The sequence below is a fragment of the Sceloporus undulatus genome, chromosome 2, assembly GCF_019175285.1.
Source record: "Sceloporus undulatus isolate JIND9_A2432 ecotype Alabama chromosome 2, SceUnd_v1.1, whole genome shotgun sequence".
Taxonomy (NCBI): Eukaryota; Metazoa; Chordata; class Lepidosauria; order Squamata; family Phrynosomatidae; genus Sceloporus; species Sceloporus undulatus.
This window is the reverse complement of record NC_056523.1, coordinates 241,435,196-241,448,496: the sequence shown is the minus strand read 5'-3', so window position 1 is coordinate 241,448,496 and position 13,301 is coordinate 241,435,196. Positions and strand designations below refer to the sequence as shown.

At 43.0% G+C, this 13,301-nt stretch overlaps 1 protein-coding gene across 1 annotated transcript in view; it reads left to right on the top strand.

Annotated features, from left to right (window-relative positions):
• Positions 1-9,557: 9,557 nt before the first annotated feature.
• Positions 9,558-13,301, top strand: part of KCNV2 (potassium voltage-gated channel modifier subfamily V member 2) — a 16,446-nt gene continuing 12,702 nt past the window's right edge. The window contains exon 1 of the mRNA XM_042453679.1: positions 9,558-11,065. Coding sequence (XP_042309613.1) covers positions 9,632-11,065 — 1,434 coding nt within the window. The 5' untranslated portion in view covers positions 9,558-9,631. The remainder of the gene's footprint in view (positions 11,066-13,301) is intronic.

Genomic DNA, 13,301 nt, shown 5'->3' with positions numbered 1-13,301 from the left:
ATTCTGTAATCATGCTTGCCATCCAGGGGCTGAGGAATTTGTGTTTATTGCTTTTGCCTATCAGCCACTCCACAATTATACAGGATATGCTATTCAACTACTGTACATGGTATCACATCTAACAAAAGCTAGCGTGGTTTGAGCACTGGTCCATGACACTGGAGAGCAGAGTTCGAATCCACACTTGATCATTGAAATGCACTGGATGACCTTGGGCAAGTCACAGTCTCTCAGCCTCAGAGGATAGCAATGGCAAACTCCCTCTCAAGAAACTTGCCAAGAAAACCCTATGATAGAGTTGCCATAAGTCAGAAATGATTTTTAGGCACAGAACAGCAACATCTGACAAACACATACACAAACATCTTTTTTAAAGCAATGCTCCTCTCCTGAGATTTCTTTCCCTCTCTGTGAGGACTGGAGAAGAGGATCTAGACCCTGATGCCCAGGGCCATACCCTGGGATCTGGAAATTCTAGTTGCTGTACAGTTCCTGTTATGATATTAAACCAATATGGGTGGATGAGTGAGCAACTGTGACCATCTAGACATTCTTGGACTGCAGCTCCCATGTTTCTCCAGCAATGGCTGTGCTAGCTAGAATGGGCAGGAGTTGTAGACCAAACAGCTGTGGAGGGCCACAGTTGTCCATCCCTATTTTAAGCTATGAAAACTAAAACAGCAAGAAAGAGACTTCAAATCTGCTTGACTCAAAAGACCCGTTTCACCTAAAACATGGAATGTTGTAACAGGAAAGATATAAAAGACAGTAACAGAATCCTGATTAACATTTCCACCCCATAGATGTTTAATCTTTCTTAGTTCTGACTTTCAATAACAACTTATTATACTTCTCATTACTTTTTAGATGCTTGGTGAGGCTTTTCCTCCATCTTCCTGCACAAAAATATGGCTCTTTAGATCTACCTGATCTTTTCAAATATTCCTATTTTTAAAACCCAGAAATTTGCTTTCAGAAGCCTGTTGCAATTTCCTAGTTTATATCCCCCTATAGTGCTCATAATGGCTCATGATGTTTCCCAGCTGATTGGCAAGTGTAGAATGTCCTATTTGTCCTGAGCCAGGTTTCTCTAGTCTCCACGCACCAGTGTTTGTTAGTTTGGTCTCCTGACTGGTTGGCCTTTTATTTTACGTCACTGTTCTGATAACAAGCATTCTTGGAGAGATATCATGTGGAGAACAATGGATTGTATGGCTCTCTGGAGCAATCAGAAGTGTGTTTGGCACTGGTTTATCATTGTCTATCAAAGATTGTACAAACTTTATAAATAAAGCTGCCACTTTGGTTTGTTCTGAAGTTCCTGCAGCTTTCACTAGTAAGCAACTGGCAAAAATTCAACAGGCAAAGGTTTCCCACCCTTCAGTTAGAAAAACTCTACTTGTTGTTTTTCTCTCCTTTTTGCAGTTGTCAAAGACACAGGACAGACCGTAAAGTAAGGTTGTGATGTGCTTGGTTAAAGCAGGGCTGGGGACACAGCAACCCACGAATTGCATATGGCCCAATGTAGGCTTTTGTGTGGTTCCCAGACTTCCCCAAGTCTTCCCAAAGTTTTGATCGACACCAAAAATATTTTTTTCAGTGAATTTTCCATCCTAAAAGTCCTTTTCTCCTGGAGTGATGTGTTACTCATCCACACCCACAATTTCCTTTAACACCTGAAAACCAAGACAAGTGGCCTTACCAGAAATAGGATATTCTTACCGGGTGGGGGGTTACAGGGGAACAAAAATAGATCCTTGCTGCATTATCATATGTGTGTGTGCACATACACACACTCATTACACACACTTACATTACCTAGGCAGGCTCAGGGAGTTGTTCGTTGGATGTACAAAATTTGTCATACATGGATATCTTGGGGGAAATTATCACATGAAGCATGAGGGTGTGATCTTGTGCTTATCCCCCATGATTTAATCGTCATGGAGGCATCCAATCATTAAAACGCTTACGGAGCAGCCATTTCTCTGCATAATGGGAACTTCGCATTTTCATAAACTCCTGTTAATGAAAAGCGATGGGAGAATTCTTCTTCGCAGATGGGACAAGGATGGGATAATGGCGACGTTGTCTGATATTCTTGTCCCAATTGCACAATTGTGATGGGAGCATCCTGCTTTGCTTCCATCACTTTCAAGATATTATACTGCTGAGAGATTATATTATTATATGGCTGAAAGAGTGTGACTCCCCCCAAGGCTAATGTATCCCAGGGTTTCTTGCTACGGGTTGTTCACAGAGGCTTGCTATTGCCATCCTCCAAGACTGACCCAGGGCAGGGGGGTTAATGAAACAATGTGACATAGATGCACATCATTTGATTGACAGTTTAAAAAAACTGAGAATGATCAAAATGGCAGCTCCATTTTAAACCAGTACAAATGGTAATGTGAACTTCATCAGGGTTAAATTGCCATGGAGAGATTCGATCGGGGTAAAGATAGTGGGGATTTTGATTCGGTATTACATCATCGAATCTCCCCAGATCTACTCATCACAAAAATGTTAGTGTGAATGGGGCTTTCATAATGTTAACATATTTTGGTTCCAGCCTCAAGTAGTTTCTTGGTTGTGGTTTGTTTGTTTGCTTACTTTTTATTTAAACTTGTATTCATTTGTTAATTGCATATATAAACAAGCAAAGGAAACAAGAGAGAGAAAGGAGCAGAGGACAAAATAATTCATGTAATGGAGCACGCATACATTTTGATTTAGGCTGACTAAATATTCAGAAGAAAAAGAATAGGAGAGAGGAGGATGAGATCCAAGTTGATCATATTTATTTTTTACTATAATCTTGCTCTCATGTGGGCTCCTAGCAGACTCCGGTACAATGAGCCAACCAGATCTACAATTCTTAGCTTAGAAATAATGCAGTTTTAGATACTTTAAGCAAGACACAGGTACTACATGTACTTTACTTTACGGAACTGGCCTCCTAGAATACATAGATCTGAATACCAGACAGTCAGTCACTTTACTCATAGTCTGCTTTTCTTTGTGGAGTACCCTGGTTCATTAAAAAAGCATTAAAAACTAACACATCTAAATTAATCAACAGCAGGGCTATGCCATCTCCCGGTGGCAAAAAGATATATGGAAATTCCATTCCTTTCTCCCTGTATGCCAAAACAAAATACTCAGGCTCCAAAGGCTCCAATCTGAATGGGAGGTGTGAACCACACAAAACATTTGCAAGGAACAATTAACACATAATTACACCAAACAAAGATAAGACAACCACCAAACAAAAGGGCTGAGTGATCCAATCTTATTGAGTTCCATGTTGTTTACTCATGGAAAACATTCACTGGATTGTGCCAGTAAATATTTGACATTCTGTCCAGTCTGCATGTCAGATTTAAGCTGTTGGGCAGCCCAGTACCTATCAAAACAGCTGTGTCAGTGCAAGGAGCAGGAAAGAAGACAGGAAAAGCTTGGAAAGATACTCACATACAAATATGGAACTCGGTCAGGAAAAAGTTAGATGGCATAAATTCCAATGCAATCAACAGGATTTGAGTCAAATGTCTGACAGCCTAGTCCTCCAGAGGACCCAAAACAAATAGAAATTACCACAGCCCAGCAGCCTTGAAGGGGACCTGGTGATCAACTATGTTGCATATGTTTCTGTTTTTAAGACAGAGGAGCGCGCACACACACACATATAGGAAAGAGAGCAGGAAGAGTAGGCACTAGTTGCACTCACGACAGATGGATGTCAGAGCATTTGGTATGCAGCAACTGTGTGCTATAAGCACATCTGGCCCTCACTCTTCCTACTTATTATTTTTATTTTGTTTGTTTATTTAGGGGATTTATATTCCACCTTTTTTGCACAATGGGATTCAAGGCAGCTCTGCTTTCAATTTCACAGACCCAAGTGACTGAAGTGAGAAGTAGTAACAAAGCATATAAAACACACCTCAGGATTTACAAGTCCTCTAACAAGAGGTCCAGGCTCTCATGAGATGATCTCTAATTTTGTAGGCACCTGGACCTCTTCCAGGAGGTCCTCCTCTCATATGATTTAAGGTGGGCTTTACAGTAAACATGGAATGTGAGTGTACTACTAGCAAGTCATGAGCTGGACAGGTACGTACACTTAAACTGTTCCAGATTGGCAGGGAAAATCTCAGTTAATGTTAACTGTCACCCCACTTTTTCAGCTGCTTTTAAAACATCCTAGGCGCGTTACAGATGCACCAAAAAGTACGTGCTGAGCACATACTAGGGTTAGAAAGGGGCGTCCCTTCCGGACGCCCCCAACCCTAGTACGTGCTCAGCACGTACAAAATGGCGGCACCCGTTCCACACGGGGGCTGCCATGACAACGTTACCAATGTGGTGCAGACGTGATGCTGTCACGCCACGCGAGGGCACATAGAGCGCCCTTTCCGCAGCATGAAAAGGAGCTCTGAAACGGAGCTCCTTTTGCTGTTTGCGTCGCTGGCGCAGCCTTCAGACGGCAGTGAAGCCCCAAGGACACCCCTTTCCAGGCCGTGGGGAAGTGGCCTTTTGCCGCTTCCCCAAGGCCTGGAAAACGGCGGATCGGGGCCTCGGAGGCTGCCATTGTGGCAGCTGAGGCCCCGATACAGCGGGGAAAGGGGCGGGTGCAGGCCGCCCCAAACGGGCGGTCTGTAACCCGCCCTAGTTTCCTTCTTTTCCCAGGCTCTTCCTTCATCCTCAGAGAAAAACTCCAACTGCAACAAATTGAGTTCAAAGTGCAAAAGTATTCAACTAACTCAGCAGGGGAAAAGGAAAGAAGAGGTGAGATTTTTTCTTTCTTAGTAAACTTGGGGCAAAAGCAAACTGCTACAGTCTCTCCTAGCTGGTCTTTTCTTCCCCATTCATAACTTTTGCGATCTTGATCATGTGTCCCAGTTTTCATCTGTGAAATGTTGGATACGTTGGTGATACTTAGGGTTATTTTTTAAAAAACAAAAACTGGCAACCTTAACTGGAAAGCCTGGCTCTTTCCCCACTAGGGCCAGAACTCACCCTTACTAGTCTTCCAAGCTACCCTGTTTAAAACATCTGACAGGGTTGGCTACATTTCATGAAAACCTAAGCTAAATAAATCTTGTTTACCTTTAAGGTGCTTTAGCTGTTTTGTTGTTGTGTGAACTAAAGTAGTACGGGCTGGGTCTCCCTTATCTGAAATACTTGGAAACAGAAATACTTTGGATTTCAAATTTTGGGATGTTAGCATCTACATATGAGATACCTTGGAAATGGGACCAAAGTCTGAACATTACATTCATTTATGTTTCATATATATTTTATACACATAGCATAAAAGGTAATTTTATACACAATATTTTAATACTTTTGTGCATGAAACAAAGTTTGTGTACACTGAACCATTAAAAAGCAAATGTGTCACTTTCCATCACCCATGAAGACAGTTTTTAATTTTTGAATGTTTTGGATTTTGGAATTCTGGATAAGGGAGACTCAACCGGTATATCCAGGGGTCTGCCCTACCTGACATTTTATGGCTGCTCCAAACTGAATAGGAGTTTTCCCAGAAGTCCAAAATGAGCGGAGCACTTATTCAACTCAGTACAGCTGTGGAAAAAGTGGAGGTAGAAGTCAGAGTGGATTCATTAACCCTGTTGTGGATGTTCCAAGGGTCAGAGTGATATAATGGTTTGGCGTTGGACTAGGACACTGGAAGGCCAGGATTTGAATCCCAGTTCTGCCATGGAAACCCACTGGGTGACCTTGGGCAAATCACACTCTCTCAACCTCAGAGGATAGCAATGGCAAACCCCCTCTGATAAAATTTGACAAGAAAACCCTTGAGAGTAACACTTTGACAGAATCTGATGAATGAGTTTCAACGTAAATCTCCCTCTACTATTTGAGAAAGGGGCCAGAATTCAGCAGAGCAGCATTTTCCCATTTCATATAAATTAGGGTTGCCAGTTCAGGACTATCCTGGGCCCTGTGGTTTCTAGGCTGAAACCTATGCATTAAGTATCAATCACAATTGCTCACAGCTTGTCATTCAAATACACACACAGGAAGATTATGTAAATTCCTGTTTAGAAATTAAACAGAAGTCTTATCTAAAGTCTGGCTTCTTTCCAGATTAGTGCAAACTATTTTTGTACTTTGAATTCATTTTGTAACACTGAAGGGGGAAACTGGGGGAATGAGAGGGAAACTGGAAAATGTTAAAAGCAGCTGAAAAAGTGAGATGACAAAGGATTAGTCAGGATCATCCCTGCCAAATTAGGGCTGGAACACCAAACCTAGGAAATTCTGGGAGCTGTGGTTCAAATAAACTAATTTTCCCAAACTGTGATATTAGGGAGAGAGTTATCCAGATTGGCCCTGTTTGTACTATAACGCCTTGACTCCCTGTTCTTCTATTTCTAGTGCAAGGTTAGGAACCCTGCAGATTTCCAGATGTCTTCAGCCAGCAAACCCCAGCAGCCCTATTCAGTGTAGCCAACTGTGATGAATGCTGGGAGCTATAATCCATCAGATGGTAGTTTGCATGATTCCCACCTATATTCTAGCAGGTATATCAATATCCAAGAGCTGGTAGAAAAGAAAGTGATATATGGCATTAGGTCACTAGTCTGTATGATTCAGTATTTCCCACTGATTAACAGCAGCTCTGCCAGACTTACAATGGATGCCTTTCCTAATCCTATCTAGATATGCCTGACCTAGAACCTTCTGGCAGCAAAGCATATGCTCCATCACTGAGCCACAGCCCTTTCTTAATTGGGGACACACACCTGTGGCTTCCAGCTTTTGAGTTCAGAGATGAGCAGTTTTCACTTCTTGGGCTGCTTCATCTTTAACCTCAGCTAAGAATAAAGGTGAACATGGTTTATTAGCAGCAGCTTTTGATCAGAAACATCTCTTCAGTATGTACTGATGCACTTCCAACCAAAAATCTGCAGGAAGTTAATCCAAATGCTTTTTCAAGAGAAGCTAAACAATAATGCCTCTGAGTTAAGCAAGTGAACATAGAATGATGCTTTTTTTGCATAATTTATTCTCTCTTTGCAAATCAAAGCACTAAGGGCTATGCACAGCATGAAACCTGCACCAGCTGTATCCGACACTTTAAAAATTCTGGTTGGCTGACCTCTGGCTTGTGAAAGTCAGCCTCAAATGGTCAAATTGCTTTCAACATCAAATCTGTCTTCACAGACTTAAGGGTGAGAAGCCTGCCCCAAAAACCAAAAAAGAAGGTTCAGATTCTTAAGCTGTTAAGACAGAATCTAATGACAATTTCTGTGCTTGCAGGGATGCAAGCATGCAATTTTTTTTCCTTGCAGGCAGGTGATACAGATCATGTCTTGCATATGTGAAGGACTATACAGGGTGTAGCCACACTGCACAAATAAAGCAATTTGATACCATTTTAACTACCATGACTCTATCCTGTGAAGTCCTAGAATTTGTAGTTTGATGAGGCCCCACAGCTCTCTGACAGACCAGGCTGAATACTTTACCAAATTACAAATCCCAGGGATCTACAGGACAGAGTCATGACAATTAAAGTGGTGTCAAACTGCTTTATTTCTGCAACGTGGAAACCAAGTGTATCTTCCTATATAAGTCTGCCCAAACTCTAAGCTCTTTGGATGAAGCATTTTTCTCAGTCCCACTGCTTTAACAGGCAATGTTTGGTGCAGATGCAGGAGAGAGCTCCTACACTCTGGAACTCCCTTACTTGGGAGGCTAGATTGGCTACTTTCTTGTTCTTCTTTGGTAGTGAAGTGAGGACCTTCCTTTAACAGCAGGCTTCTGAGAACTGCTTATTTTATATAATTGGTTTTCTGCTTTAAGTGATGTACTGTTTTAAATCTATGCTTTTAAATTGCCATACATACTGAACTATAAGTCAATCTCATGAATAAGTCAAGGGCAGGTTTGGGGACCAAAATTATGGATTTTTATATGACCCATGATTAAGCTGAGGATAAAACTTAGGGGCTTCTAACAAAGAATGTAAAGGACAAAACAAAGTAAAACAATGCCAAAGAACTTAGAAAATTCCATCTGTTTGTACTCACCCTAAAGGTTGGGTGGATGAGAAGGGAACTATGGTAAAGGATGGCTGTGCAATGTGTGGGGCAGGCAACCAGGCACAGGTGGGTCTGAGAAAACATGCACATGTCAAAAAGGATGAGAAGACAAAGCAAAGAAAATGGCAAATACATTAGTGATTATAGTGTTTAACTTTAAAGTGATAACTTTGCCTGATTTTCACCCAGAAAAGCTGACAAACATACATACATGTCTTATTCAGATCCTTCAAACCCCATTTCTCCTAGGCACTCCTTTGATAGAAGGCACCAAAGAGCTGCAGCCATCACCAGCATCCCACCATGGCATTCAAATACAGTCGGACCTTCTTATACACGGATTTGTTATACATGGATTTAAGCATACACGGTTTGAAAATGTTCCAAAAAAGTATAAATTTACCTTGATGTTCCATTTTTTATTAGGGACACCATTTTGCTATGTCATTATACTTAATGGGACTTGAGCATACACGGATTTTGTTATACACGGGGGATCTTGGAACGAAACCCCAGCGTATAACAAGGATCCACTGTAGATCAGAAGTGGAACCATGGTGGAGAGAGTAGAGAGGGTTGGTGCTTTTTTTTTAAAGTGGACTAAGTTTTTGCCTTTCACCAATCAGAAGGTGGTGGCTGCTTTTTAAATAAGTGTTGAAGTATAGCATTTACACTGACCCATGTCAACCCAGGATTTGGGGGTCAATTTTTAACTAAAATTTCTAGACTTATACATGATTATATACAATAATGTTTTATATAATTTTAATTCCACAGATTGACTTTTGCATGTTTTGTATATGTGGTTTTACTTTCATTTCCTTTTATTCTGTAACCCATCTTTCATTCTTGGGAGAAAGGCAGGATATAAACAGACTGATTAATTGATTGATTGATACAGTGTGTAACTCTTGAAGTAACATTAGAACTTAGTCCCCAGGTCTTCTGCAAAGATTGGGATTTATTTTGCTACATGTAAAATGGACTGTGATAGCTAGAGTTCTACAGGTTATTGAAATGCACAATGGGGGGACAGAAGAGAAAATAGCGGACAAGATGCACAAATCTTCAGAGATGGATAAATCCTAAATGAGTCATTGCTATTCTGTCACTGAAGGATCCCACATTCTGGAGCTATATTGAGCCTACACAAATAGAAACACTTTGATTTTTTTTTTATTAGCGGTAATAACTCTGCATTTTATTTTTGACTGATTATCCACAGATTTCTGGATCCATAATCATTCACGTCACAGATAGAGGGAGCCGAGGCTGAAACAGGATAATAGCCTTTAAATCCCCTTCTCTAAGCACTCAGATCTTCCCTGTCAGCAAGATTAAAGTGGTCAACAGCAGCCCCCATGTGTCTGTATCCCACACTGAGTTTTAACAACAGCTGGAGCTGCTGGCTGGTGGGGAAAGAAATGTGACGCTGACTTAGTGCCGGATGCTTCAGGCGGGAAGAAGCAGAGGGGAACACAGCAGCCAAGGGAGTACATCTTACAGCAGTGGTGGCAGCAGGACAGAGAGTTACATCCATCTAGAGAGGCAACATGTGGCCTTTGAAGCAAAAAAGAGAACCTCAGAGCTCAGCCTACAAAGCAGAATCACAGGAGGCCGCCTTGGAGTCCACTGCAGGAGGTAAAGAAGACACAGTGTATATAGACACAAGCACCATGGGATTTGGTGTCAATCAGTGGGGCTCCCAGATGCAACTGCCCCAGGAAACTGAGAAGAGCTACTATTTCTTGGAGGATGGAGAAGAGGGCGAGGAAGAAGAGGAGGAGGAGGAAGAGGAAGAAGAAGAAGGAGGAGGAGAGGGAGAGCAGGCAAGGCTCTCTACAATGTTTCCATTCAGTCCCTCCTTTTCTTCTGAAGCAGCTGAAGCTGCTGCAACTTCCTCTTCTGTGCTCAACATCAATGTTGGTGGACGGACCTACCGTCTTACCTACCAGGCCGTGGCCATCTATCCCACCACTCGGCTGGGCCGCTTAGCTACTTCCAAGAACCGTCGCCGGCAACTAGGCCTCTGTGACGACTATGCTGCACAAGGGGATGAATATTTCTTTGACCGAGACCCGGCTGTCTTCCAGCTGGTCTACAACTTCTATGCTTCAGGGGTGTTGCAGGTACGAGATGAGCTGTGTCCCCACAGCTTCTTGGAGGAGCTGAGCTATTGGGGGGTACGACTCAAATACACTCCCCGCTGTTGCCGCATCTGCTTCGAAGAAAGGCGCGATGAGCTGAATGACCAGTTGAAGGTTCAGAGGGAGCTCCAGGCCCAGGCGGCTGTCCAGGAAAGTGAACACCTCTTCCACCACATGCGCTATGCAGCCCAGCGCTGGCGCCTTTGGAATCTTATGGAGAAGCCCTTCTCCTCCACCATGGCCAAGGCTATGGGGGTGGCCTCCAGCTTTTTTGTCCTCATCTCAGTAGTGGCACTGGCTCTCAACACTGTGGAGGAGATGCAGCAAAAGGACAAAGCCAGTGGAGAGATCCGGCCCATGCTGGAGCATGTGGAAACCATATGCATCGCCTTCTTCACCCTGGAGTATGTCCTGAGGCTGGTCTCCACCCCGGACCTGCGCCGTTTTGCTAGCAGTGCCCTCAACGCTGTGGACCTCATTGCAGTCTTGCCCCTTTACCTACAGCTACTGTTGGAACATTTTGTGGACGAGGACTTACCTCGCGGACAAGGCTCCCCACATGAACATGAACTTGAGAAAGTGGGGCGGGTTGGGAAAGTAGGACAAGTGCTGCGCATCATGCGTCTCATGCGCATCTTCCGGATCCTCAAATTAGCCCGCCACTCCACTGGGCTGAGAGCTTTTGGCTTCACTTTGCGCCAGTGTTACCAGCAAGTGGGCTGTCTTTTACTCTTCATTGCTCTGGGCATCTTTGCCTTCTCTGCCATGGTTTACACTGTAGAGCATGATGTTTCCAGCACAAACTTCACCAGTATCCCTCACGCCTGGTGGTGGGCAGCTGTAAGTATCAGCTTGGCTCTTTCCTATTTGTTGCCTTATCTTTGCCCTGTGTGTGTGTGTGTGTCTGCTTCGAAAGCAGCAGAGTACACCCAGATTTGTGAACATCTGTTCTCAGCTTTGCTTTGACATAACTTGTATGCGCACACACACATACATTATTTCAGCTGGAAGCTCTAGACCATCCGTTTCAGCAGCTCACTCTATAATCAGCAAAGCTGAGTCTGAATTGGATGGCTATTTGTGTCTACACTCTGCAAGGATTTCCCACAGCTGCTGCTCATTGAGAAAGGAAAGGAAAGAGCCAGGAAGGAGAGCACATACACCTACATCTCTGGCATGAACTTTACAGGGACTAATGTGCATCCTCTGAAAGCTAGCATCTAAAGTTTTAGAACAGATTTAGAGCTGGGAGATGTGACCTTTGGATACTACAGTTCCCAGAATCCTGCTGGCTGGGGGAATGTGGGAATGGTAGTGCCAAAAGATAATATTTCCCAGCTCTGAAGTAGATTGATGGTTAAGGGTGGCAGAATGGCCCTCCTTTTTCTTCTTGATAGGAGTTTAGAAAAGCATCTCTACCTGAGGATTTAGCAGTATCGTGAAAAAGGTGCTCCGATTAGCGCACAGTTAAAATTAAACACGAGGGTGGCAACACATTTATGTTTATGTATAAGAGGGAGAGAGGCAGATAAGACAGCTGTCTTGTGTAAGGCTTTCCAGACAGCTGGCAAGAGTGACTACAAAGAGAACACAAAATGATATTTTGTTTTATTTATATCAAGTCAGTAGCGATGGGCAAAAATAACAAAACAAGGCAGGACGGGCCGGCTCTGTTGAGCGTAATGTGATATGGAGCTTACAGCTAAAATGGATCACAAGCCACCCATGACTGAAAAAGATCCCCTTTCTTTTTGTGGAGTTGGATGAACTACGAGGTCTTAGCTAAGTAGCACCTGGACAGACGCTCCCGCTGCAAATTATCCAGGGATTTTTTGGTGTCAGAAGCCTTTGCTGAGTTGCCAGTGCTAATCAAACATGAAAACTGAGTAGAGAATCAGCCTTTTCCCATATTTTCCCCACTGTGTAGTAGTTTTCCCCAGGCAGTAAAATATGCAAGCATCACAGGTGATATGTTCTGCAGGGAGATTCAGTTTTCTACATGGATCTCTTAAGGAAATTAATTTCAGGACGTAAAACAGAGATGGGAATCAGTCAGCCCTACACATGTTCTTTGACAACAGCTCCCAGGAGCACTAGGCAACATAGCCAGCAGTGAGAAATGTTGGGAAATGCAGTCCAACAACCTCTTGTGGGGGACGGGGGAATACATGATTCCCACCACTGACTTGGGAAGATGTCTTAAACTGAATTAGTCCACTAGTCTCTTTAGCCCTGTGCTGTTGACATTGGCTGGCAATGGTTCCCCCAAGTTTCAAACAGGAATTGTTTCCTAGGTCCTGTCACATGACACTGTTATAGCTCCACATTCCACTTTCACTGCCATCATTCCATCCTAAGGAATCCTGGGATTTGCAGTTGAGGGAGTGGCAATCAGAATTCTCAGCCAGAGAGCTCTTGGGCCTCACTAAACTACAAACCCCAATACCACAAGACGTTGCCATGACAGTTAAAGCAGCGCATAGTGCTATACTTGTGTAGTGCAGTGGTTCTCATATAGTAGGGCAGGACCCCTGTGTGTGTGTGTGTGTAAGAGTTACTCAAGGGGTGTGTGAGACTTGGAGGCACTGATTCCTCCCCTCCTCCTCTTCCCAAATTTTTTCTGTGGCTTGCGTCCACACTGCAGAAATTATCCAGGTTGACACCCCCTTAACAGCCATGGCTCAATGCTATGGAATTCTGGGAATTGTTGTTTGTTGTGCCATCAGATGATCAGATGTTGATGATCAGAGCTCTCTGGTGACAGAGAAAGCTAAATGCCTCACAAAACTACTGTTCCCATGAGATGGAAAGGATTCTTCCTTTTATTGTGTTGACTGTCATTATTAAGGGGGGTGGGGTTTGAATGGTGTGCTTAAGGATATATGAATAAACAAGAGCCTAAGTCTCTACTGTACACTGATTGTCAGAATGAAAGATGTATTGAGTATAAGCAATTTCATTTATATGCTGAGAAGGGAAGAAGATCTGAAATGATATGTAAATATGAAACATACAGAAATATTATCTATATAGAAATTTAACATAATATTATATATTATACACACACACACACACA